This window comes from Dryas octopetala, chromosome 6 (genome assembly GCF_963921425.1).
Source record: "Dryas octopetala chromosome 6, drDryOcto1.1, whole genome shotgun sequence".
NCBI classification, from domain to species: Eukaryota; Viridiplantae; Streptophyta; class Magnoliopsida; order Rosales; family Rosaceae; genus Dryas; species Dryas octopetala.
The window spans coordinates 6,465,923-6,491,140 of record NC_141371.1 but is presented as its reverse complement, the minus strand read 5'-3'; the positions used below and the strand labels follow the sequence as shown (position 1 = coordinate 6,491,140).

The window sequence follows — 25,218 nt, the reverse complement described above, 5'->3', positions numbered from 1 at the left end:
TTTTGGAAAGAAAATAATAAAAGAGTTTGTGTGGGTAACATATTAGTATCTTGTTAAAAACACATGAAATTTCAAAATGAGCCCCAAGTTAAATAAATAAATTATAATAATGAATTACTACGAGACGACGTCGTGTGGAATTTTTGATTGCTTACCCGGGAAATCCTCCGCGCCGATACTAACCTTTACTTGTTTGCATTTGGTAGGAATGCGACGAGAGGCTATTTTGGTAAATTTGGAGTCAAGCGAAACAAAAGGCAAGCAAAGCCTCAAACTCAAAGGCTTCCAACTAAAAACAGAAAAAACGTTCAATTTGCTCGCAGAAGCGCTTGGCTTGACTTCTTCTTCCTCCTCCAATGTCCCATCCCTAGCATCACCACCACTTCACCTTCACCAACAAAAAAGAAAAATAGCCTCCTCCCTTTTTTATCTATAATTTTTTTTTATATACAATAATAATAATTTTATTTTTTTATTTATTTGTTTATTTGATTTATTAGCTTCTTCTTCAATCACATTGCCGGAAAATTCAGAGAGAAACGCGAGAAAAAAAGAAGAAGAAGAAGAAGAAGAAGAGAGTGGTGGTGGATGATATGTCGTGGTTAAGAAATGCGGTGCATATGGCAGTGGAAGCAGGGGCTGCCAACCCCCTCACTCGCACCGTTCGTAACTACGCCGACTCCGTCGTCCTCCACGCCGGCAATGCCGTTGCTGGTGGAGCTAAGCTCCTCCTCCCCGACCGCATTGTAATTTTCCCCAACTCACTATTTCACTGTAATTACTTTGTTTTAAAAAAAAAAACTTCTGATTTAGCTTTTGTGATCATCTGGTGCTTGAATAAATGCCCATTTCATATTTTCATCATTTGTTTTTTGGGTTTTTTTTGCATGGTTTTGTGAATCAGGGTCCGCGGAGTTTACAGAGCTTTAGGCTAACTGTAAAAAGATTGGAAGAAGTGTCTGTTTCTTGTAGAGGGGTAGAGAGAGTTCAGCTATTGAGAAGGTGGTTGGTTGCACTTAAAGAAATTGAGAGATTGACCACCAAATACCATGAGCAAGACAGTAAAAACCCTGAAGACCCCCTTCTTAATCCTGATGAATCCACCGACTCGCCGAAAAGGCCTACCATGGTGGGTTGGTTAACCCTGCACTCTTCTACAGTCTGCTTTAAATTTTTGTTTTTGTTGTTTTGGTTTCTCTTTTGTAATCTTATGCTACTGTTTGAGACAGAATTATTACATTGACTCTGAAATGGGAGATGAACAAAAGACTTTTCGTGATGTCTTCCTCTATAGCCAAGCTCTTGAAGGCATAACATTGTCCATGGTAAGTTGAACAAGTATAATTAATGCTTCCATAGACATAACATTGTTCTTGTAATTGATGAATGCAGATAATGGATCATGCTCCCTAAATATAATCTTAATTAAGTGAGATTTCACTATCCTCCCTTGGTTGACAGAAGGAAGTGTTTACTTATGTTACCAATTACAAGGCTGAACCCTCGCGTATATATGATGAGTGAATAGGGCACATGATCATATAATAATAAATGGAAATCAGGGGTCACTAAGACATGCATAATATTCTTGAATTATGCACTGAAAATTAAAATGAAATGTTTCTAATTAATTAAACTTTTCTCCCCCCTCCCTCTAACCTGTGTGCAAACTGAAATTTTCTAGAATATAATATTTAGATTTTCCTTCCTTTCAGCTTTCTCTTGAGTTTTAGTGCCATTCTGCATACATTGGCTGGGCTTTGTATTTGCTGATCCATGGAGTTTAACCGCAGGTTAACTCTTTTGTATGACTCAGATTCTTGAAGAACCAAATGAGGAAGAAGTTTCGCTACTTATGGAGATATATGGGTGATTTTTCTCACTCTTCTATTCTTCTCATAATGGATGATTATCAGTTCTTTGGGATAATTTAAGGTCCTTGAAATTATATATTTGGCCCTTGACAAGGACCAGAAAAATTATGTTTGAGTGAAAAATTAATATTTAAGAAAGAAAAGATAATTTGTATTAAGATTTCTTTTCTGGATAATTTATTTAAATATTAAAATATTATGTGAATTTCCTTGTGCTATGGTTATATACAGGCTCTGTCTTACAGGAGGAAAAGAAGTGCATAATGTAGTAATGAGAAGTGTACAGAATTTGGCGGCAGCACTTTCATGCCACCAAGATGAAGTACTGGTAAGGACAGGGTATGCATTTCTTCAGCATGCATGTACATGGGGTTATTTACAACTGTTTGTCTCTGAATATTATTAGGATCAGACACCTAAAAAGGGCCCATATATTCATCTTTTGCACGAGGCCCTATAAATCCCAGGACCGGCCTTGTACTCGATATGGTACTAGGTTGCCTATTTCGCAGTTGGAATCATTAAGTTTGCTACAATGCGATGCAATTGTGCAGTCCTTTGATTTATGGTTCTATAAGTTGTGTTGTGCTTAAAATTTTAATGCCTCAATCCAATCCGAGTTCTAATCATTTAAGGCGCTTCTTATTAAAGTTGCATACTATTATCATTCAAAGGCTTAAGTTCCCAACAAATCATTCCCTTTTTTCCCAATTTTCTGAACTGCCATCTTCTATATGGTATAAGTATAACAGGGTCTTTTGCTGCATAAAATGCCATGAGTTTTAATTTTCAGTTTATTCTATATCATATGAAAATTACATCATTTCTTCATCGGTGAAAAACAGAAACATTTTTAACATTATGCAATGATGTTGTAAATTAAGATTTTTGAATTTTTAACACATGCATCTCTTCCTCTCTTCTTTACTTTTTTAACTTCTCTTTTTCAGATAAAGCGAGAAGAATTGCTCCAATTTGCTCAATGTGCAATTGCAGGACTGAAAATAAATGCAGATCTTGCAAGGTGGTTGAGGACCATTTTTTTTTCTTCTTTGTATAGCTGCATGTTTGGGTCTTGACCTGCACACTAAGAGATTTGGAATGAAAATTACTGTTATGTTATTAGTCTTTGATGGTTTTGTGCTATGCTGATTCTTCTATGATTATGGAACATAATTTTTATAGCTGCATTTTATGCATTGATAAATTAAATTTGTTTCTCTATATGCTGTAGTAGATATCATATATCAAAGTGACTGTTTCATGTTTGGATTTTGATGAATCAGCACTATGCTCTCATAAGTATGTATATATGCTGCTCTCTCTCACTCTTGCTCTTGCTCTGTGCGTGTGCACTCACATTTGATTGATGAATCTTCAAACTTGTTTAGTATGATTCTTCAAAATTTTCTTTCCAGATCATTCAGTTTGTGCTCTTATAGTTAGGATTTTATTTTTCTTTGTTAGTTTACTATGTATAGCAATATTTTTGTTCACATACCCTCTATTTGACCTGCTTTAATGAATGTTTAACATTGTGAACCACATATTTCCATTCTTAGACAGTCATATTATTAGTTTAAGTTTATGTAAGCTCTGGTTGTTGCTTCACCTAATCTTTTCCTCCACATGTTTTTGTGACCTGTTTTCTGCTCTCAGAATAGATGCTGAAGCCTGCACTATAACGGAAGAACTTGATAAAGTGATGGCACTCCAGCAGCCTCTAAGTGAAAGTTGTGAAAAATCATCTGAAAAGGAAAAATGTGCTACAGTAGAGGTAAGCACCGTAACCGTAAGATTGATCTTCTTATTTATGAAGATGCGCACACACATATATTTCACATCCCATAGATGCACAAACTTGATTTTAGATGTTTTATTCATGTATCCAACTTTATTTTTATTTTAGGAAGGCATCCCTTTTTGTGTTCACTAATTTGTGTTTTTGTATATATATATATATTTTTTTTCATATAAATTATTAATATTCAATTTGTTCCCATTTTTTTAACACATAAAAAAACATAAAATGTACATATTGTCTTGTTATATCTTAGTACTTTAATCATGACCTAAGCATTTTTGTTACTCCTTTTTATTGCATTATGTACCATGGTTCAATCAATTTAGTCTAGTATTGTGCTTAATTAGTTTTAAAGGAAGAAAAAAAAAAAAAGTGAATAGGGTTCTTTAGGGTTCAGATTTATTTCACCCGTACCAAAGTAGCTGCATGGTTCAGGCAGCTAACTGACCATTAGTTATATGATTCAATTGTATTGCAATTAACTTTTTTCTTTAAAGGAATTGCAATACTTAAGTGTATATGGCTCACTGAAACTGAAAGCTCTGATTTCCTTGCAGAATTTAAAAGAAGCGCTGGTAGAGATTCAACTATGTTCCAGGTTGGAGGATCTGTTACTAAAGAAGAAATCCTTGAGCAATGGGGACTCACCCAAGCTGCATTGTGAAAAGGTCTCAATTCCATGTGATGTCACCCCCCCCCCCCCCCCCCTTCTCTCTCTTCCTCCTCATTTTCTTCAAAGTGTCCACCAAAGATATGAATTGAGCTTAAGTTAGTCCTTAATGTCCTAGACTGATTCAGGGTTTAAGAAACGAGCAAACCTAAAGTTGGGTTTGATTTAACAGCTTTTAACAGTTGTCCAGCTAAAAGACTGTAAGGTCAAACATTTCTTGGTATGCATCAAAACAAGCTGCATTCTGAATGCAATCTAGAGGAACAGTGCCAGAAAGAAATCTACAAGTTTTCAATTAATCTTATGAAAAGTTAAACATTCTTCTCATTTGCTATATATATTTTTTCTATGGCAACTGCATAAGAAGCCTAGCTATGCCTTTGAGGGGCACTACATGTGTTTAGGCAATTAGGCCCCATCTTGTTGGGCCGGGTCTTCTCTTATTAGTATTTAACTGTCTTGTTTTAATCTATATTGCAGGTTGAAAAATTGAAAGTATTATCAGAATCTCTTGCTAACTCCACCTCACAAGCTGAAAAGCGCATTTTAGACCACAGGTTTCAAATAGTATTTTAAAACATCTTGCTTGTGTCTATGTATGCTAGTGTTATATGTGTGCAGGTTTCCATGCTAGAGTTTTTTTGTCCATGCATCGCTGCACATGTGTTGAAAAAATAGATGCTTGAGTTAGCACATCCATTAAGCATTAAGAAGATAGTTTTTTGTCCATGGTTGAGTTTTTCCAAGAATTTCCAGTTTAAATGAGTTAGCATATATTCTCTCTCTCTCTCTCTCTCTCTCTCTCTCTCTCTCTCTCTCTCTCTCTCTCTCTCTCTCTCTCTCTCTCTCTCTCTCTCTCTCTCTCCTATTTGAGAAAATGGGTGTTCATATTTTGCAGGAATTGTAAGCGCAAATTTTTTCATCAATAGAGTGTGGGTTTCCGAACATAGTGTTGAAGTAGTTTAATCCAATGATTGCCATTGATTTCTTAAGCGAGTTCAGGATTGCTTGTCAGTTTATAAAGGGATAGTGTACTTGAGCTCAATAAATTTTTGGTGCATGTCAGGACTTGCATCTTCAATATGATATTTGATTATTTGCTATTTGACATGGAAAATGTGAACATGATGACCATAATTGGTGTTTCCTTAATCAGGCCTTGCTTTGATTTTGGTAAAATAGTTTTTATTCTTTCCCTCAATACTTTGAGCAGGTCTCAGAAAGAAGAAGCACTCAACTTTCGTGTAGCTAAAGCTAAAGAAGTAAGCCAACTTGAGAAGGTACACCACCTCAAAAGACTTATTGCCCCCGTTTAACAACCTCCTTAATAATCTTTAATTCTTATAGTCAACTCTGACTGTCTATATTCATTGTATATTCTAGAGAATGTATCAAAGGCTTAAGTAAACACGTCCAACTAAGGAACTCTTTTGCACAGATATATCATAAGTCATGAATAAGCTTTATGAGTTGAAAAGAAAGCTTGATTAATAAGAATGAGCTTTACATCAAATATTAAAATGAGCTTTAGTTGCTTAGGACTTGTCGTATTCAACAGAATGGATTAATTTTAATACTATTTTTTAGTTATAAATTTTTTTCCCAAAATTTTTACTATTTGGGGCTGACTTATAGGAATGATTGGTTTTTTTTTTTTTTTTTTCCTCTCTCTCTCTCTACCTTTGAGGATTAACCTTATCGTGTAAGCATTGCCCACAGTGGCATGTATCAATTTATTTGATGCTTCAATAAATATTAAATACTGCGGAGTTTCAACTCAATGATAGCTGAGGAATTTTCCTACCCATTGCTGACACATACAGAAATATTATGTTAAAAAGACCTATTAGCATCTGCAATAATATTTTGCAGAATTGTTATATAAATTTATTTTTTTGTTAATGGCTGTTAAATTTTTAAGTCGGATATGGTTGTGATCTACTTCTAATTGTCTATAGTGGACTGTTTATCAGAATAAATTTTTTTTTGGTTGTGATCCATTTATTGTTGAGGTACACAAATTATAGTTACTCGGAATTTTCAGGAATTGGTGGCAGAGATTGGACAACTTGAGAGGCAAAGAGAAGATCTTCAAGAAGAACTGAAAAAGGTTCCCCCTCTATTCCTTATGTCACTCTTACACTTTAGGAGATCAGTCATTTACAATACTGTTTAATTGAGTTTTAGATTTAGGCTTCTAGCTTACATGTAATCTGTGATATCCATATGGATGATTGCCTTAAGTGTGTGTTTTTTCTTACAAAAAAAATTATCTCCATGAAGGGAGCATGTGTTCGTGAGAGTATGCATATGTTGGTTTATTTTCTTTTATTATTATTATTTTTGTGAGTATCAATAGAGATGAATTGCAAATGTCACTCCTGCCAATTCTACTCTGCAAAATGAGTCCCATTGTGTTTTTTCATATTCTTTTGCTGGTATATATATATTTATATGGCTGAAACTTTTTATAGGTCATTATCTCATTGAATGCTGTTCGTGCACGCCTTCACAATGCAAGGGAAGAAAGAGAACAATTTGATGAAGCAAGTAATCAGATTCTTGTACACTTAAAATCAAAGGTATTATAGGTTTTTAGGTTACATTGAGAATGTATACATTAAGCATAGTTTTTTTTTTTTTTTTTTTCTTCAGCTGTACTTCGAATTAGCATTAATAGCTTGCTATGGACTCTTTTAATTATCTATAGCTATCTGTTTTTTTTTTGTTCAATCACAGCAAGATGAGCTGTCAAGATCCGTTGCTTCATGTAGAGCAGAAGTTGATGTTGTCAATACTTGGATTAATTTTTTGGAAGATACCTGGGTTCTCCAGACCTCATACACACAGCAAACGGAGAAGCAGGTCAAGTATGTAGATCTGATTTACACTGAGGAAATAAATCTGATACCAACATTTTATGTCAGATAAATCTATTCTTCTGGAAAGGAATTAATATCTTTTGATATAGTGAATTAATATCTTTTGATATAGTTGATTAATGTACCTGCACTGTTGTGTCCATCCCATAGTGTATGATGAGCTCTTCGTATTTGATGATATTTGGTTATTTACTTGTTCAAGCGGCGAATTGGAGAGATATGGAGAATTTTTTGTGAATTTGGTAATCCATCTTCTCTCTACTTACAAGGTAATAGTTTTCTTCTTATGCTTAGATACTTTCTTCTAAATAGTGCATAACTTTTCTTTTCTTTTTGGACAGAAATAGTGCATCAAATTCACTTCTTATCTATTACTATTCTATTACTATTAATTTCTTTTTTTCCACTTTCTTATTGGTATGCCTGTGTTGTCTCACAATTAGGAAAGCTTGGGTTCATCCATCACCCATATTAGGAATCTTGTGGAGAGCTTGAGTTCAAGTCAAGGGTAATATTTTCAGTTTCCTTTTTTTTTTTACACAATTATATTAAGCCTCTGATTTTTTAATTTTTTTTTTTTGTACGTACATCAGGTCAAATATATCACCATCCATGGATGATGAAAGTTCAAAAGTAAATAACCCAAGGAAAAAGCTTGAAGAGGAATATTTGGACATAGAAGCCAAGGTATGCATAAATTTTCTTCCTTTTGTTTTTTTTTTTTCTTCTTTGATAAGGTAAGTTTTCAGTCTATTTTTGAAGTCAAATTCTTTAAGGTCCTGTCCCCCTTTTTTGAGTTTGTATTAACCTTGTTTTTCTTCATTTATTGTGCTTTGAAGCTTTCATATTACACTCAGAATTTACAGTAATATATTTTTTTTCTGCATAAATTCTTCTTATTCTTAAGCGGTATGAAATGGGATCTATTGTTCTGTGTTCTTTATGATTAAGGAAAAATATTCCTCAATCTCTTCTTCCTTTGTCATTTGTCAGTTTTTGACCACCTTAAATGTAGTGGACACCATGAAAAAGCAGTTCTACGTTCAAACTGAAGGCATTTACAGGTATATATGCTGTCATTTCCCTTCGGCCACTAGGTGCACTTCTATGTTTATGACATCTCTCCCTTAATGTGGATACATGGAACACTCTTGATCCAGGAAAGATGATCAAAAGGTCAAAGAGCTCTTTGATGCTCTCAAACAAATAAAAGATGATTTCGAATCCATTGACAGACCAATACTGGAAATTGAAGCTTCAACACAAACAGAGAGGCCCCAGATCAGTCTATCTCCTACTTCTACCTCTCAAGTATCCAATTCTTCCTTGATTAAGGGGGAGAAGACAGTAGACTCGATGGAAGAATCAGATATAGATCCAGATTTTGAACACCCAGCAGAGGAGATTAATGATTGGGTGTTTGATGAAATTGAAAGGGAACTAATTAAACCCCACTAGCTGACCAGCACACCGGTGCATTTTGATCTTTTAACCAGGCAGAACCATGATATGTCCAGTGAAAGAATCAAATTAGTAGCTTCCTCTCCACACAAAAATGCAATATCATGTATTTATAAACAGAACCCCTCATAGGTTGTAAGTAGAAAGTGGACAACATTTGAGTGCTTAGATCAATTGATGCGATGTAAATTCTCTGATCTTTGATCACAAGGTGTAGACACCTTAAAAGTTGAAAGCAAATTGATTTCTCCTGTGTATATACCATAACTGTGTAAATTCTTCCAAGTCTGTGTTACAAACAATATTGTGGATAGAGCTCATAAATCATATTTCACCCCTTGGAGGGCACAATTAATTTGTTGTGAAAGGGTATCTAATGGATGAGAAATTAACGTAACTTTCACAATAATGATCAGTGACCGGCACTTGATGGGATTATTGTGAGAGAAACGTTGTATACGCCCGTTGTTTGCAATATCTTTTCTGCGTGCATTAGCATTGCCCCAAGGTGATACAACTTTAAAGGCACCAGAATTCATAATTCAGTTCTGAAAAATTGAAAAGTTTTGAGGGTACCATATGCCTGCTTGGAAAGCAAAGGGACTTCCCAAAAGTGGCAAACCTTGTGGGCATTACCAGGTACACTTTATCTCTGTAATGACATATTTGAGTTTCATAGAGTGCCCAGTGACCAATTATACAGGAAGCATGGGAGCTCAAATGTGATCAATCATGTGCCCAGTACCAGAACTGAAGCATCTCTTCAGGTTAGCATCACGTGACCTCTTGATCTGGTGTGAGTAAAAACACTAAAACTAATATGGTCTGTTTCGTGTAGGCACGTGGTGTGGCTACCATTACTGGCAGTGAACTTCCACTTATTTTGTACCTTTTTATGGCCATGGCAGACCCTCCAATTCCATGCCAAAGGGGTACCTTTTTGTACCTTTTACGAACCATGTCTAGAATTTTGATAAAAAAAAAAAGAACCATGTTTAGAAAGAAAATGAAATGATAATTGGGTAAAAAAGAAATTAGATCCATCAGATTTTTTATATAATAAATGTTAATTTAAGATAAATATTGTGGTCCTAAAACACACATGTAATAATTGACTCATATCTAGTCAATGATATTGTTTGTTCTTGGATGTTTTTTTACCTGGCCATGAAATATTGGACCCTGTGGGTTGTTTGTACAATTGTACTGAGGTCAACAGTTGAAATTCCAAAAACAGTAATTTTACTAGGTCAAATAGGGACAATCACATATGATAGCCCATGATAGTTCAGGAGACATACAATTTTTTATTTTATTTTAAGAAATAAAAAGAAAAAAGTCTCTCAGTCTCTCCTCATTATAGAATTGTGAGAGTGCAGAAAACCAGATTTCGAGAAGTGGGTTGCCCAGACAAACAAAATGAACTGGGTTAACTTTTTTTGAAATTCAAATTTTGTTGCAGGGTTTTGTAGGAAAAGAACTAAAAAATATATGTAATTGGCATACCCATCTGGCAGAGGTTTACAAGGCATGTTCCTTTCTGAAAAAAGAAAAAGAAACAGTTCGAAAACTAAAACATATACCTCTTTTCAAATAAAAAATAAAAAATTTATTGTTCTCTGGATCTCATATTACAACTAGTGTTTGTTTGTCACATGATATATGATATAGAGTCTATTTTTGCTCACAATAAAAAGGTAGTGGTGAGCATTACCATCATCATAAATATGTGACACACACGTGTCTCACCATTTATTAAAATTAAAAAATTTCACACATAATATGAAGATGAAGCAAAATCTTAAGAGTCAAGAATAAGTAATCCATTTGGAATTCCCATATAGATGCACTATCTACTGCATATCATAATTGTAGATTACTAGATTAGATTGTATCTGAGATTTTGATCTGGTTCTATGTACTTTCATCTTCTCAACACTGTCCAAAAGATGGGGTATGTTGCTTATATCGAAACTCTCAATAAATAAATAAAAGAGGCACTTTCAACATCTTGTAGTGGGAGTGAGAAAGCCTAGAGCATAGAGCTTCTGCTCAAACTTTAAAGATCTAAATTCAAGGCAAGAGTGGATGTAGACGAAGAGAACATACATGGGGGTGTTCCATTCCAGCAATGTCATCCACTAATCACGCTCTACAGTCCAATGCATTATAAAAGTCTGACTGGATGGTTTTGAACTCATTATAAGCAATACATGTGTCAGATATTGGCTGGATTGAAACCCTCCTTTTAAAAGAAAAACCCATAATTTCTAAAGATCTGCTATGAAGCTACAAATCAATGTTCTGTAGTATTATGGGAAGTCATAAACTGTGATATGAAGCTATAGAAGCCACAAATTAGTGTTCTCTGGCCCAAAATATAACAACATCAATAACATAGGGTTCAGTTTGTGTGGCTACTCAGCAGGGGAAAAAGTTTATAATATTTTTCTTTCTGCATTTTAGTTCTTGGAAGCATTCAAGATATGCAAAATAAATAAATAAAAGCTTTTAAAAAGAGATTTTATTATTATATATTATTTTAACTTGGTAACATCCTTAGTTTAAAGTGTGCTCTGCCTCTAACTTCACCAAGCTCTGCTCCCCATAAGCATCTTCACACACAAACACACACATACACAGAGAGAGAGACACACACAGAGGGAGAGAGAGGGAGAAAGCAGTGTCACATGAGATGGCCAGAAGCCAAGGTTCAGGTGATCATACAGATGAAGACTACATAGACATGGAAGTAAGCTCTTCCTCCAACTTCTTCTCTTATTCCATTGCTTCTCCACCACAAGCCAGAGAGTTTGAGTTCCATATGTCCTCAGCTTCTCATGATGACAAAGAATCCACAACTTCCCCAGCTGATGAGCTCTTTTACAAGGGAAAACTCCTTCCTCTTCACCTCCCTCCTCGCCTACAAATGGTCCAAAAGATCCTTCAGAGCTCAAACACTACCCTTGACAACAAAACCCAAGAAGGCATTGAAGAAAGCTTTAGCATTCCCTTCATCAATAGCTCCACCACACCTTCCACCAATACAAGTACCCCATTGGATCGGTCCTGCAACATCTCACCCTCAGAGTCTCGCAGGGTCAGTAGTGAGCTAAACTCAGATGAGTACATCTCTGAATGGACAGCTGAAATGAGTGTTTTCATTGGTGATAATCATGCAAAGAAGTCTTGGTCCACAAAGCTCAAGCAGCTCAAGCAGCTCAAGCAGCTCAAGCAGATTAAGCAGTCCTCCCTAGGCCAAAAGCTCAAGGCATCAAGGGCATATGTTAAATCTTTGTTCAGTAAGCCCACTTGTGCAGATGAGCACTCTTGTGCCAAGCCAGCAAGCAATGCAGCAGCAGAAAATGGTTCAAAGGGTAAAGATTATTGCTCAAATAAGCACATGAAGGTGGCAAAGAAAAACCCATTTGGAAGAATTGACAATGGCAGATATCAAATATCAACTACTCTCATGAAGAGCATTGAGAAAGAGATGGCTGAGGAAAGTGCTAACAGCCACCACAGGAAGTCATTCTCTGGGGCAATTCAACAGCACTCTGCTGCACCAAAGTCATTGTGTTCATCTACATCTTCATCTGTTTCTTCTTCCTCATCTTCTTCCTTCTCATTTGGTTCAAGTGAGTTTTCTGATTCACAGTTGCTGAAGAGGAGTAACAGTGCCAACTCAGAGATTGAGAGTTCAATAGAGGGAGCAATTGCTCACTGCAAACAGTCCCAGCAGCTGTTTGGTCCAAGAAAGACTGCAAATGAAGGCCATGGGTTCTGTTCACTGTCTGCTTCAAGGATGCAGTTTGTGGGGGTCAAGAGAGAGACACACATGATTACATTGTGAGATTTGAGATGGTACCCACTGCCAAGTTCCTCTGTTAATTTCTTTTGAAGTTGGCTTCATTTAATGCAGTGTGTGATGTACAGGCATTTGCAAGCTTTTTCCAGCACTGTTTGATTAGACCTCCTTGTGAACAATGTGAAGGCTACCATGGAAGAAAGGAAACCCACACACAAGGTCTTCATTCAACAGAAGATTTACTGTTGAAATCAAAAGTCTGAACCCACTTTCTTTCTCTGGTTTAACTTTTCTACTTCAGAAGTTTTGTAGTTATAATTGAGTTGCACACTTGCACTCGACAATAGTTTGTTTGATTATCGTTGTTAAGTAGTATAATACAATGTTGTTGTTATTGAGAGTGACAAATGATTTACTTTCTCTTTATTATAAATTTATAAGTCATCAAGCTAGATATTACCTAACAAAGACATGATAAAGATTATCAAACTTTGCATGTATTTTGAAATTGAAATTTGCTAACAGTCCATTGACTCCATTCTAATTATGCAAGTACTAGATGCACAGTTTTTGCTTCTGACATTCAAAAAAAGAACATAAGATTTTCTTTTATTTTCTTTGCTGAGAACTAAAAGAAAATGTAAAGTGTATTATTTTTTTTTGGCCTTGAAAGGTAAAGTGTATTTAACACAACTAGTAAAGGTGCCAAAGTAATGTTGGCCAAAAAAAAAAGTACCTAAGTAATGGAAACCTTTTTCTGTAAAGTGACCAAAACTTTTCTGGGGGATTGGATAGCTAGCTAGGTCTTTTGTCCACACTAGCAGCTAGCTTTATAACTAGATTCTCAATTACTGTATCAGGCTTTATGTCATCATCATCCTTTTAGTTTTAGTGAAAAAGAGCTGTGGGTGATATTGTACTGCTGTACTAGTCACATTCCATCAAAGTTAGAACCATCATTCATTTATCTTTTCTCTTTCATCAAGATGAATTTCCCAAATTGACCTCAGAATCTCTATGGTCAAAGATAAAAATTAAAATAATGGTTTCAAAAGAAGGCTTGTCAACCAAAAATCACTAATCAGGTCCAAAAAAATCACCCTATTTCCATATCTCACCAAAAACAAGCAAAACAGTGAGAGATCTTAATCTTATTCTTATCTCATGATACTTTGCTTAAAAGAAGCATAGTAATTATTCTCCAGCAATTCAGCATGGAAAATTAAAGCCAAGTTATGTATGAATTCATTTCACTGCATCTAAAATTATAACATTACTAATAAATAATAAGAATAGTAATAATAATAATAATAATAATAATAATAATAATAGTGGTCACAAAGATCGATGTTCCATGTCTGCCTCTGTAGAGCATCCACATGCATGTTACATGATTCGGAAATGCATTAATAAAAGAACATGTAGCAGCAAGCAAGGTCATACCAAATTATAATTAAAACGATGATTGAAAATGGCATTTTCAGACCAAGAACATTTCAAGCATTACATGTCCTTTTCTTTGGATTTTGACTAGACATCCGTGTGAGAAAATGTGTCTCCTAGATTTTTGACAGGACTAACAGAAAGCATTGAAGTAGAGAACTCATCTGTAGAGCACTGGGAAATACATGCATGCATCCAATGCAAGCGCACATGACACATCACAAGCAACTCAGATCCCCACCATAACACCAACATGATTGTCGACTATGCCAACACTGAAGGATAGGTCTTGTGCCTCCATTAAAATGAGTTCTTTTTGCATCTAGTACAAAATATTATGACAAATATATATATATATGCAATGCAAATCACCAAGATAATTATTGATTGATTATCACTAAAATAAGGATAAATATGAAGTTCAAACATTTTGTTTTTGAAATCCTCACTCACAAAAACACTTGAATAATTAGATTTTGATACATTTGGTTTACGGGAAATTGCATGTATCCACGATTTATTCAAGAAAAAAATTATTCTTTCTCCTTATAAATAAAATAATATTTCTCTCTATTCAGGGTCGGTCTTGAGAGTAAGCAAATGATTGCACCACCTCAAACTCCTAACAGGTTAACCCCTTATATATTACAATAATTTTTGTGAGTACTTATTCAAAAAAATAATAATATATAAAGAGTTGAGAGCTCAATTGTTGCATGGTTTGCCTCAGACCCATAATCTCAAGGTGAGCCCAGTCTAATGGACTTGACTTGTCTGACATTGAAAAAGAGAACTTGAATCAAACTTGCATATCCAATCAATCACCCATCATAATTAACCAATTTAAGGTTCAAAAATATATATACAAATTACAAATAGTAGTAATGTTACTGTTGGGTGTTGATGTTGCATATTGGGTTATGAAAAAAACTTAGGGGGGGCTATGCACACCACCCTAATCCACTAAGTTGACCACCCCACTTAAATTTTTGCCCCTTTGTGTCCATTTTGCCCCTGCTTTAAAAAAAAAAAAACCATCTCCACTTTGGCCGGCCACCCCTCCCCGCCGCTGGCGCAACCCCACCCCCTCCCCACCGCCGGCGCGACCCCACCCCTCCCCTTCGCCGGTCGACCCCACCCCTCCCAGGCGAAGACCGACCCACCCAGGTGAAGACCCACCCACCCAAGCGAAGACCCGATCGGCCCAGGCGAAGACCCGACGACCCCTTCGCCGGCGATCTTCCTTTTCCGGCAGAGTTGAGACGCCGGACCACTTGGGTTTTGTTCCCCAGGTCACGGCGAGTCCAACCCTGGTCTTCCCTTGTTCATCCGACCACCGTGCGCGGCTAATCGACGTCGTGACCCGATCGGCCCCTTCGTCGGCGATCTTCCTTTTCCGGCGAAGTTGAGACGCCGGACCCCTTGGGTTTTGTTCCCCAGGTCACGGCGAGTCCAACCATGGTCTTCCCTTGTTCATCCGACCACCGTGCGCGGCTAATCGACGTCGTGAAGCTCCGCGGCGGCGGGGAGAGTTGGCCGGCCAAAATTGGAGAAATGGTTTTTTTTTTTAATGTAGGGGCAAAATGGGCACAAAGGGGTAAAAATTTAAGTGGGGTGGTCAACTTAGTGGATTAGGGTGGTGTGAATAGCCCCCCCCAAAAACTTATCTATAACAAATAGAATAATGCTATACTTACCACATTTCTTATACCACATTCTTATACCATCTCACGTGTCATTACTTTATTGGACAGAGTTTTTCTTTTTTTTTTTGAATTTTTATTTTTATTTTTTAGTATCCAATGTATGAATGCCATGTAAGTTGCCACATAAGGTGGTATGAAATTATGGTATAAAAATGTGGTATACCTAGCATTACTGTAACAAATATATAGGATGCCAATGAGATAAGTTTTATCTTGAAATTAGAAAAAATTTGATACGATGAAATATAAAAATACATGTGTTATGATGTTATTAGATTAGAATATATATCAAATGAGTTTATCGGGAAGTTTCTCTATAGAGTTATAGATGTATATCCTAATGGCACTGCTGGGGCCGGTGAGCAAGTGGAGCATGTCTGCATGTGCCGCAGTGTCAGCAGAGATATTCAAGGCATCGACATTATTTTCTTGCACTTGCAGCTGGAGGCAGATATAATTTCTACACTGAATGTTTTCTCTGCAAGTAACTTGTCTTCTTCTTTCACTTTATTCTGAGGCATGTCCTCGCACACATTACATATATGGGTCATCTGTGAAATGAGAATTGAAAAGATTGTGGAGAGGGAAAATGTTTCTCTAGCTTTTATCCTGTCTACCTTTTTTCAGAGAAAGTTCTAAGGAGATGTGTACATAGCCAATTATATATTTATATGGGCCCTCCACATTTTCAAGGGGCAAGGTACGTTATGTTCAGTGTTCACTCCACCCTAATGCTGTAACGCCATTCAGGCCAAAACGAATTGAAATAATGATTTGGTAATAAAGATCCTAACTTAGATTGAATCCAAGAAGATTCAAAATGTGCATTTTTTTTCTTTGGAGGGTTTGTTTTGTTGTGAGTGATATTTGAAATCTCTTAAATTTGTTGAGGCGTCAGTAAACTAATCATGTCTTTTAAGAAGCAAATATGTGGAGGACGTGGCCTATGGGGCTTCTTGGATAAATGATCTTCCCCCTTGGTTTTGATACTTGGGTTCTTTGATACTTGGGTTCTTTGGTGATCTAGCAGCTTTCCGTTTTAGCTAGGTTTCTTTCTTAAGCAGCAAACAAACAAAAAAAAAATAAAAATTGCAGCTGTGTAGCCTATAGCCCATTCCAAACTGGATGAGATAGGTCCCAGGGCCCAAAAAAAGTATTGGTCCTGGGCTTTGTTTATTATATAATAGCAGAGTTAATGAATACACTTAAAACATGCTTGTGTGTGATGAGAGAAACAATTTTGGGATAAGTAGCATTTTCTTATATGTTATTAAAAAGGACACTACTTTGTGTTTTTATATGTATCAAAATGCACATTAATTCTGAGTTCTCTTAAGTTCTCAACCATTGGGTCAACCTTAATTTCTTCAATATGCTTGAAGTTGTACGCACACATCATTGGGAAGCTGCTCCAGAGAGTATTTGTTTGACTGAATATATACATTGATAAACCCAAGAGATCGGGTAACAAGTTTCTACCTAATTAAACTTTAAAATATGAAGATCACCATTCTCTGCTAGTACATGTATACCAAATATGTTATATATCATTATTGTCAAATTGCATAGACTTTCTTAAACTCGGTGTTCAGAAGCTCTGAATCTGACATCATTGAGTGAGACCATGATTGTGAGTGTGAATGGCTGCTCATTGATGACCTCCTAATGCTGCTACGTTTAGAAGCATCAAGTCTCTGCACAATCATTTTATAACACATTGTTCCCAATGTCATCCCCATAATCACTGTTCCTATGGCTGTTACTCCAACAGCCAACCATTTCTCATCATCTCCCACAATAACATATGACAGTGCAAGAAATGCCACTGAAACCATCACACAAGCCAACCACATTAGTTTGTTTATGACTGTCATCTGTTTCTCTTTTGCCTTTCTCTCTATAACAACAATAGAAGTCTGAACCACCACAACAGCCAATGATATGAAGAGAGCAAAAGAGTCAAAGATGAAGAAGACTATGAACTCGGTTTTCGGGGCAATATTTGCTTCTCCGGGAGAGAGTCCGGGAGCAAGGTTATTCGGGTCTTCAGGATATTGACCCGGGACAGTGAAGATTGCAGCAAAGGCAACAGTGGCAATGAGGACAGCCACAACTGTGGTGGAGTTTATTGCGTTGTTAAGCCCCTCTGAATGCATTTTGTTGAGCCTCTTTACCATCCCATGCACTTGCTTTCTTGTTTGTCTTGTTTGCTTGAGCTGGTCATGCACCTCATGTTTTATATCACTGACAGTTTGTTTGAGTTCTCTGTTTGTGTTTCTAGTTGGTGGTAGCTTCATGGATTTGGCACCTTGAATGCCATGCTCTTCTAGAATGGCAGCAATCACAGAGTTCCCAGTTTTCTCAGCAGTGTCAAGAACAGTTTCTCCAGATTTGTTGATAGTAGTTGTGGCCACTCCCTTATAACTTAATAGCTTCTGAACAATCTGCAAAAAGTATAATCTCAGAGGCTAAACCATATGAAAGATTCAAATAACCATTTTCTATTTCAATGTTATGTTCCTAAGCCCAAATGGACAAAACACTGTCATGATATTTCAACTTTAAGTTATGATTCTTGTATACATAAAGAAAGAAAATCCAGTAACAAGAACAAGTCCATCTCTCTTAAAAAAGGTAGAATTTTCATTTTCAGATTATAAACCAAAAGAAAAGCTTTCGTTACCTGAGCTCGACCCTTCCGGGTTGCTATATGCAAGGCAGTGTTGCCCTTGTTATCCACCACGTTTATCAAAGAAGGATCTGCCTTGGCTAGCTCATCCACCAGCTCAACATTCTGTCCCTTAACTGCCATATGGAGAGCTGTCTGCCCCTTCTTATCATTTCTTGTGGCAATTCCAATTTCTTTGCTCAAGAGGGCCTTGATGACCTCTAAATGCCCTTTCCTTGCTGCAGAATGCAAGGCAGTTTTCCCATTGCTTCTTGCTATGGACACCAAGCTGCAACCAGTCTCCAAGAGGAGATTCACTACTTTAATATGGCCCTGTGATGCAGCAGCGTGCAGTGCTGTGGTGTTTGTTTGATCAACAGTCATTGAAAGTTCTGGAATGGCCTCTATGAGGACCTTCAGTACCTCTGCAACTCCAAAAATTACATGCTTTTAGATAAACAACAATACTGCTATATACTGTGCCACAAATGAATATGAGGTAAAGAATTTTATGCAATAAGATGAAACTAATTGCAAGTTGAAAAACATTTCAGAGAATTTCACCAGAAAGCTTTAACATATGTTCAAAGAAGGAGCAAGGTTATTTACTATGCCAAGCAAGCATATCACAGATAAGAAATAACCAAACATCCATCGACAATTACCTAAGTTCCCTTGCTTTGAAGCAACATGGAATGCATCACAGCCATTTCTAGCTTTGATACTGGCCAAATCAATATCATAGTACTTCATCATTTCCTTCACCAAATCAACATGGCCACACTCAGCTGCCACATATAAGGCGGTTTCACCGGAGTGATTCTGCTTCAACAACAGTTCATTCAGCTCTGCATCCCCACAATTAGAGATGATTTCTATGACTAATTCTAAATTTCCTGCTCTTGCTGCCAAATGCAAGGGAGTGTCTTCACGTTTCCCTGTTAACTGTTTGGTCATCTTCTTTTCGCAGAAGCTTTGCTGCCTCACAGGAGCTTCCATAGTTCAATCAAAGCCAATTTCCTAAGAGCACCAAAGAACAAACTCTGCCTTAAGTTTGCTTTATCATCTTTAAAATTGAGGTTTCCCCTTTTCACCATGAAGACCCTGATAAAAAAAAACAATTTGTGAATGATGAGGATAAGATAATTCAGATGATTCCATGAGTTTGCACGTGGGAAATCTGGAAGTTTGATTCCTTGATACCCAAAACACACCCCCCTGACATCTTCTGCACCCAAAATAATTCAAGTATTAAAATAAACCCCAATTGTCTCTCTCTCTTCCTCTCTGGGATTATTTATATACAAATTTTTTTCATCATCCATTATTGTTACCAGTCATCATTACAAGAGGGCAAAAAGAAAAGAACAAAAGGTGTGAGACTGTGCAAAGTTGAAAATGTGTGCACTTTGCAGTGTGAAATGAAATATGTATAGTATAGCCATCCAACAAAACTATAATTGGCCACCAAGTTTTTACCAAATAAGGCCACTTATTTTAAACTAATTAATCAAGTTAGTGAACTTTGAAACATACCATGATCTTAATGATTTTGTACTTGGGGTTTGATAAAGCAGAACTTCTGTCTTGCCAAATGAAGTAAGAACCCAAATAATTCAACTCAGGCACTTAAAAACAAACAAGAGTGAGGTGCATGAAACCTTGGTGTGAAAAGTTGAAGCCCAAAAAACTTGAAGCTCAGTGGAGCTCAGCAAACACACACAGCTTTCTTTCTAATAGGTGATGTTGAAAGCACACCAGAAGATGAAGAAGAAAGAGGTGGTTACTATGCACTGCTATGCAATATAGATGTCATCCATTCATTCATATCCTCTGCAGTGAAGCTTTTGACTAGTTTTCGATACTGACCACTCATGTTTCACCACGTCAGCATCAGAATGTGAAAAATTGGACCCACAACCACCACCTATAAGCGTGGGTGTGTTGGGCGTGCACACGAGTAACATCAAACCCCACGACCTATAAGCGCGTGGGTATATAAACACGAGTAACATCATTTTGATTGGATGCCAATCTCCATCAATTCAATGTGTGATTAACTTTTACCGAATGCTCGATAGGAATTGCTGAAACGTTAGATAGACAATTTGAATTTTTGCTTAATTTTTTTGGATCGTCTAAATTTTTACTTAATTTTCTTTTTCATTTTAAATTTCTTCTTAAAATATCCAAAATTAAAATTAAAATTGGCTTACCAAAGTTGCAATCTGAAGTGGCCTAACTGACATGGCCCCATTAAAGAGGCTTGTTGGTATAAAGACAAACCGTGGGTTGATTAGGATAAAAAAAGAAGCATTGACTTGGGCAAAATAGAGGTCAAGGCCGGCAATTAGGATATAATCATGACAGGGAAGCCAACACCCACATGCGTCTTGTAGCTTTCTGGGAACACGTTGACAAGGACTAGGTCTTGGTCTTTAGTACCCACAGGTCATACTTGGAGACAAAAGTGGTAGAGCCTCATCTTGTATCAGGTTTCAGTGAGTGTTTCACGCTTCTTTCTGGGGTCGGTCAAGATGCTATGCTATGTGTCACAGCCCTTCAACCTGCCCAACAACAAAAAATTGCTCCTTCTAGATTGTTCATGGGCATTCTCATCAGTGGTCAGTATTTGAACCTGTTTTTGAGTGTTTTCACAGTGTTAAAACCACTTTCAGATAACTATGAAACAGGTATTGCAGAAAACAGACCAAGGTGTTTTTTTGGTTTAGAAGCCTTAAAAATACTACTAACTAATTAAAAGCATTTTATACACAAGTACTCACAAACAGGACTTTTTTGTTTGGTAACCATTAAAGTCTTGGAGAAGGTGAAAAGGTGTGGAACCAAAGGGACCTCACTTGCTATAGTGGCCACTGACATAGGTAAAGACTTCCTGTAGCATGTGATGCACCTGCCACCTGGTTTCTATATCTGATGGAAGATGGACCCATAATTGACTTCTGAGAAATGTAAACAATAATTTAGAGTAAAAAGAACACTGCAGGTAGCACCCAATATTCTCTTGCTGTCATCCCTACCCATCAAAATCTTTAATTAGCGGACAATAAATTAGAAAATAATGGCTTTTCTCTTCCATGATGTGGATTCCTTGACACATCTGCATTGTTTTTCTGTTCAAGCATTGACGTAGATAGTCAGATCCCATGGTATACATGATTACTTGTGCTTTATCAATGGGGTCAATTCAAGCACTTTACTTTAGAAACTTAATTAATACACAATCTCACCTGCTCACTTGTAGAGCCATGGAACATTTTCTCACTGACAAACAGTGAATAAAAAGATGCCAGTGCTTCCATAGTGCATGAAAAGATGCCACTCAAGCCAAGGGATCACCCTCCACCAGATTTGTTGCACCAAAGCAAATGTCAATATTAGCTTGATAAATCAGAAAGATGAAAATGCGCAACACTATTCGAAAATGTACAAGCTTCCCAATAATCTCAAGCTCAAGAGGAAGTAAAAATAGAATCATAAATGCATGAGGCCTTGCAAACCACATGCAGCTCTTTAGAGGGTATGTTCAACCTATCAACTCACAAGTTGCAAATGTAGCAAATTGGTTATTTGGGACTGAACCCAACTAATCACTGCCATTACATATGGATCAAATTTGAGCATTCAATGCTTAAGAGCCCGAGGCCTCTTGAACAATGTCCAAGCCAGATCTTTGTTTTTCTCTCTTTCTTTCTACCAAATCATCCAAAAGTCATTATTTGAAACATATTATTAAATTGACCTGAAAATGAGCGCAAAGAGATGAAGGCAAACTGTACCTTCTGCAGAAACATTGTCAACATCTTGAATCCTCTTTTTGGAATATTGCCTCTAAGCTTAAGTTCTGCATGGACAAGACGCTCAATAGTCAATTTGACTCAAAACTATCTTCCTGTGTTTTCTCGTAAAAGCTTTTTCTTCATTAAACACCATGGAATTTGTAACCAATACCTCATTAGTAGAAGGAAAGTTCACATATATGACTAATTTATAACAATACAATTATATAGCATTTTAGCGATTAGCTAGAGTACAAGAAACATGTGAATATGAGGGAAAAGTAGAAATGGAAACTTGTACCAGAGACATCCTTGGAGAAAACTCAAATGTATTATATAAATTCGAGCAACATCCACTATAATACATTCTCCTACCACCATCTGATTGCATGCACAAAATGTAATACTTCAGATTTCTTTCACTTATCAGATACATTCACATTTGTCAGTCAAATCATGGAGTAAAGTCACATTCAAAATTTTGATAATCTTGGTTTGGATGTTGAACTCCAGCCTCAACTGATGATTGTGTTTGTTGATGACTGGTATTGAAGTTTCCCTGGTAAAAATAAAAAGAGTTATTTCAAATTTGAGGTTTCAAATATTTCACCACATTTCCAAGTCCATGTCTTTGCACATTAATTGAATAGGCCATAGGTTCATGAGCAGATAGTATTAACTACTTAAAAAACCACATTTATACCGGAAAGGAAAGGTTCAATTACAAACAGGCAATATCTAGCTACTGACCATATTTGCTAAGACAGAAACAGTAGCCCGTGAATCCGTGATACAACTTTTGCCAATGGTTTGTATACCACAGATGACTTGTTATCTGATTTTGAGAACTCTGCCTGAAATTTTGGGCACCAACAATCAGAAGAAAAGAAATTTAAAAAGAGAAGAGCACTTAGTAGAATTAAGGTCACCTGGGACGAAACCAATCTAGTGACGGCATGAGTCACCATTGGCTTTGAACCTCACAGTCTTTGATCTGATGGCAGGAACAACAGTTTCAGAAGATACATTAGAGGGCGAGGCATTGATAGCACCTGCAAGAAGATGCCTGAAGGACCTAAAGTTGGAACAAGTAGGCCTTGAAGCAACAGGTTTAGCTATAACAACCTGCTCTGCCTCCTTGACATCCATTTCCAATGATTTCCTTATGTTCCAATTAGGTGTTCTTTATGCAAATTATACCAGCATGACATATGGAAAAACATAGAAGTCTGATCATCTCATGCATGGAATACTCAGTATATCTCTCACCAGAGAGCAATAAAAAATTACAAAGTTGTCGGGAGATGAAGCTTAATATGGATTGATAATTAACGAACGCCGGAGGAGCTGCTAATATATTGCCAGTGTTGGTTCCACCTGTGCAAAGCTCAATCTTCTTCAAACCTGCATTATACCGGATTATACAGAAATATTAACATAAATTAGTAGTATAATGACAAGAAGGAAGGAGAGCAAATTACTACTAAGACACACACATTGAAAGATAACACTTTGACTTAATGCATTCATTATCTATCAAGACTAAGAGAACATACATGGGGGTGTTCAATTCCAGCAATGTCATCCACTAATCACGCTCTACAGTCCAATGCATTATAAAAGTCTGATTGGATGGTTTTGAACTCATTATAAGCAATATGTATCAGAAATTGGTCTGTTTGAAACCCTCCTTTTAAAAGAAAAAACTATAATTTCTAAGGATCCGCTATGAATCTATGGAAGCTACAAATCAATGTTCTGTAGTATTATGGGAAGTCATAAAACTGTGATATGAAGCTATAGAAGCCACAAATTAGTGTTCTCTGGCCCAAAATAAAACAACACTAATATCATAAGGTTCAGTTTGTGTGGCTACTCAGCAGGGGAAAAAGTTTATAATATTTTTCTTTCTGCATTTTGGTACTTGGAAGCATTCAAGATATGCACAAAAAAAAAAAAAAAAGGCTTTTGAAAATATTTTAGTATTATATATTCTAACTTGGTAACATACATAGTTTAAAGGGTGCTCTGCCTCTAACTTCACCAAGTTCTGCTCCCCATAAGCATCTTCACACACATACACACACAGAGGGAGAGAGAGGGAGAAAGCAGTGTCACATGAGATGGCCAGAAGCCAAGGTTCAAGTGATCGTACAGATGAAGACTAAATAGATATGGAAGTAAGCTCTTCCTCCTACTTGTTCTCTTATTCCATTGGTTCTCCACCACAAACCAGAGAGTTTGAGTTCCATTTGTCCTCAGCTTCTCATGATGACAAAGAATCCAATTCTTCCCCAGCTGATGAGCTCTTTTACAAGGGAAAACTCCTTCCTCTTCACCTCCCTCCTCGCCTACAAATGGTCCAAAAGATCCTTCAGAGCTCAAACACTACCCTTAACAACAAAACCCAAGAAGGCATTGAAGAAAGCTTTAGCATTCCCTTCATCAATAGCTTCATCAATAGCCATTGAAGCAACATCTCACCCTCAGAGTCTCGCAGGATCAGTAGTGAGCTAAGCTCAGATGAGTACATCTCTGAATGGACAGCTGAAATGAGTGTTTTCATCGGTGATAATGAGTGTTCCCATCTGAGAGAGAGAGAGGGAGAAAGAGAGAGAGTCAATGAGAAAGGGGGGATGACAGGTGGTATCCTATGGGGATATGAAATGCACATAAATTAAAAATAGAAAAATGCTATTGGGCCATCAAAGGGTAGTTAGACTAAGAAGTACTTATATATAGGATGATGATCAAGGAAGTCTAAGGGCTTATTTGAGAGTGCTTTTGTAAGAAGCAATTTTGCTCAGTAACGCTTTCACTAGAAGCGCTTTTGTTAGATATTCATAGATTTTTTTGAAAAAATTTCAAGTGCTTCTTGTTAATATACTTGGAAGTACTTCCTAAGGAAATGTAGGTGCTTCACCCGGAAGCGCTTCGAAGTGCTTTTAAAATCTAAAAACGCTTCTAATTTTTTTTTTTTGTCAAACATAAGTAAAACGCTTTTAAGCCTTCTAAAAGCACTGTCAAACAAGCCCTAAAAGTGTGTAAATTACTTGCTTCAGTAGCTACATCAAAACCGTTGAATTGAGCTCTAAATGGAGC

The 25,218-nt window shown here is 36.7% G+C and overlaps 3 protein-coding genes across 6 annotated transcripts; 2 read left to right on the top strand and 1 right to left on the bottom strand.

Moving 5' to 3' along the window:
- Nucleotides 1-274: 274 nt before the first annotated feature.
- LOC147281716 (centrosomal protein of 135 kDa-like protein) lies at nt 275-9,006 on the top strand. 2 transcript variants are annotated; one of them, XM_086246767.1, is made up of 18 exons: nt 275-746; nt 905-1,129; nt 1,230-1,325; nt 1,817-1,869; nt 2,106-2,202; nt 2,825-2,898; nt 3,534-3,651; nt 4,236-4,346; nt 4,829-4,905; nt 5,562-5,628; nt 6,393-6,458; nt 6,823-6,930; nt 7,088-7,218; nt 7,433-7,499; nt 7,674-7,738; nt 7,824-7,917; nt 8,224-8,294; nt 8,396-8,525. In XM_086246767.1, exons 1-18 carry the CDS (start codon nt 594-596, stop codon nt 8,397-8,399), a joined length of 1,677 nt encoding a protein of 558 aa, XP_086102893.1. In that variant the 5' UTR covers nt 275-593; the 3' UTR covers nt 8,400-8,525. The 2 variants fall into 2 exon arrangements, with proteins under 2 accessions (XP_086102893.1, XP_086102892.1); XM_086246766.1 differs by having other exon boundaries at nt 277-746; nt 8,391-9,006.
- Nucleotides 9,007-11,254: 2,248 nt separating this feature from the next.
- Nucleotides 11,255-12,822, top strand: LOC147281715 (putative membrane-associated kinase regulator 4). The gene is made up of 2 exons (XM_086248696.1): nt 11,255-12,540; nt 12,628-12,822. The coding sequence occupies exons 1-2, from the start codon at nt 11,387-11,389 to the stop codon at nt 12,656-12,658; spliced, it is 1,185 nt and encodes a 394-aa protein (XP_086104822.1). The 5' UTR covers nt 11,255-11,386; the 3' UTR covers nt 12,659-12,822.
- Nucleotides 12,823-17,067: 4,245 nt separating this feature from the next.
- Nucleotides 17,068-20,104, bottom strand: LOC147281714 (ankyrin repeat-containing protein At5g02620-like). 3 transcript variants are annotated; one of them, XM_086246735.1, is made up of 4 exons: nt 19,853-20,104; nt 18,982-19,544; nt 18,332-18,741; nt 17,068-18,092 (listed from the first exon to the last, which is right to left on the bottom strand). In XM_086246735.1, the coding sequence occupies exons 2-4, from the start codon at nt 19,313-19,315 to the stop codon at nt 17,205-17,207; spliced, it is 1,632 nt and encodes a 543-aa protein (XP_086102861.1). In that variant the 5' UTR covers nt 19,316-19,544; nt 19,853-20,104; the 3' UTR covers nt 17,068-17,204. The 3 variants fall into 3 exon arrangements, with proteins under 3 accessions (XP_086102861.1, XP_086102862.1, XP_086102863.1); XM_086246736.1 differs by having other exon boundaries at nt 18,982-19,541; XM_086246737.1 differs by having other exon boundaries at nt 18,982-19,420.
- Nucleotides 20,105-25,218: the final 5,114 nt, after the last annotated feature.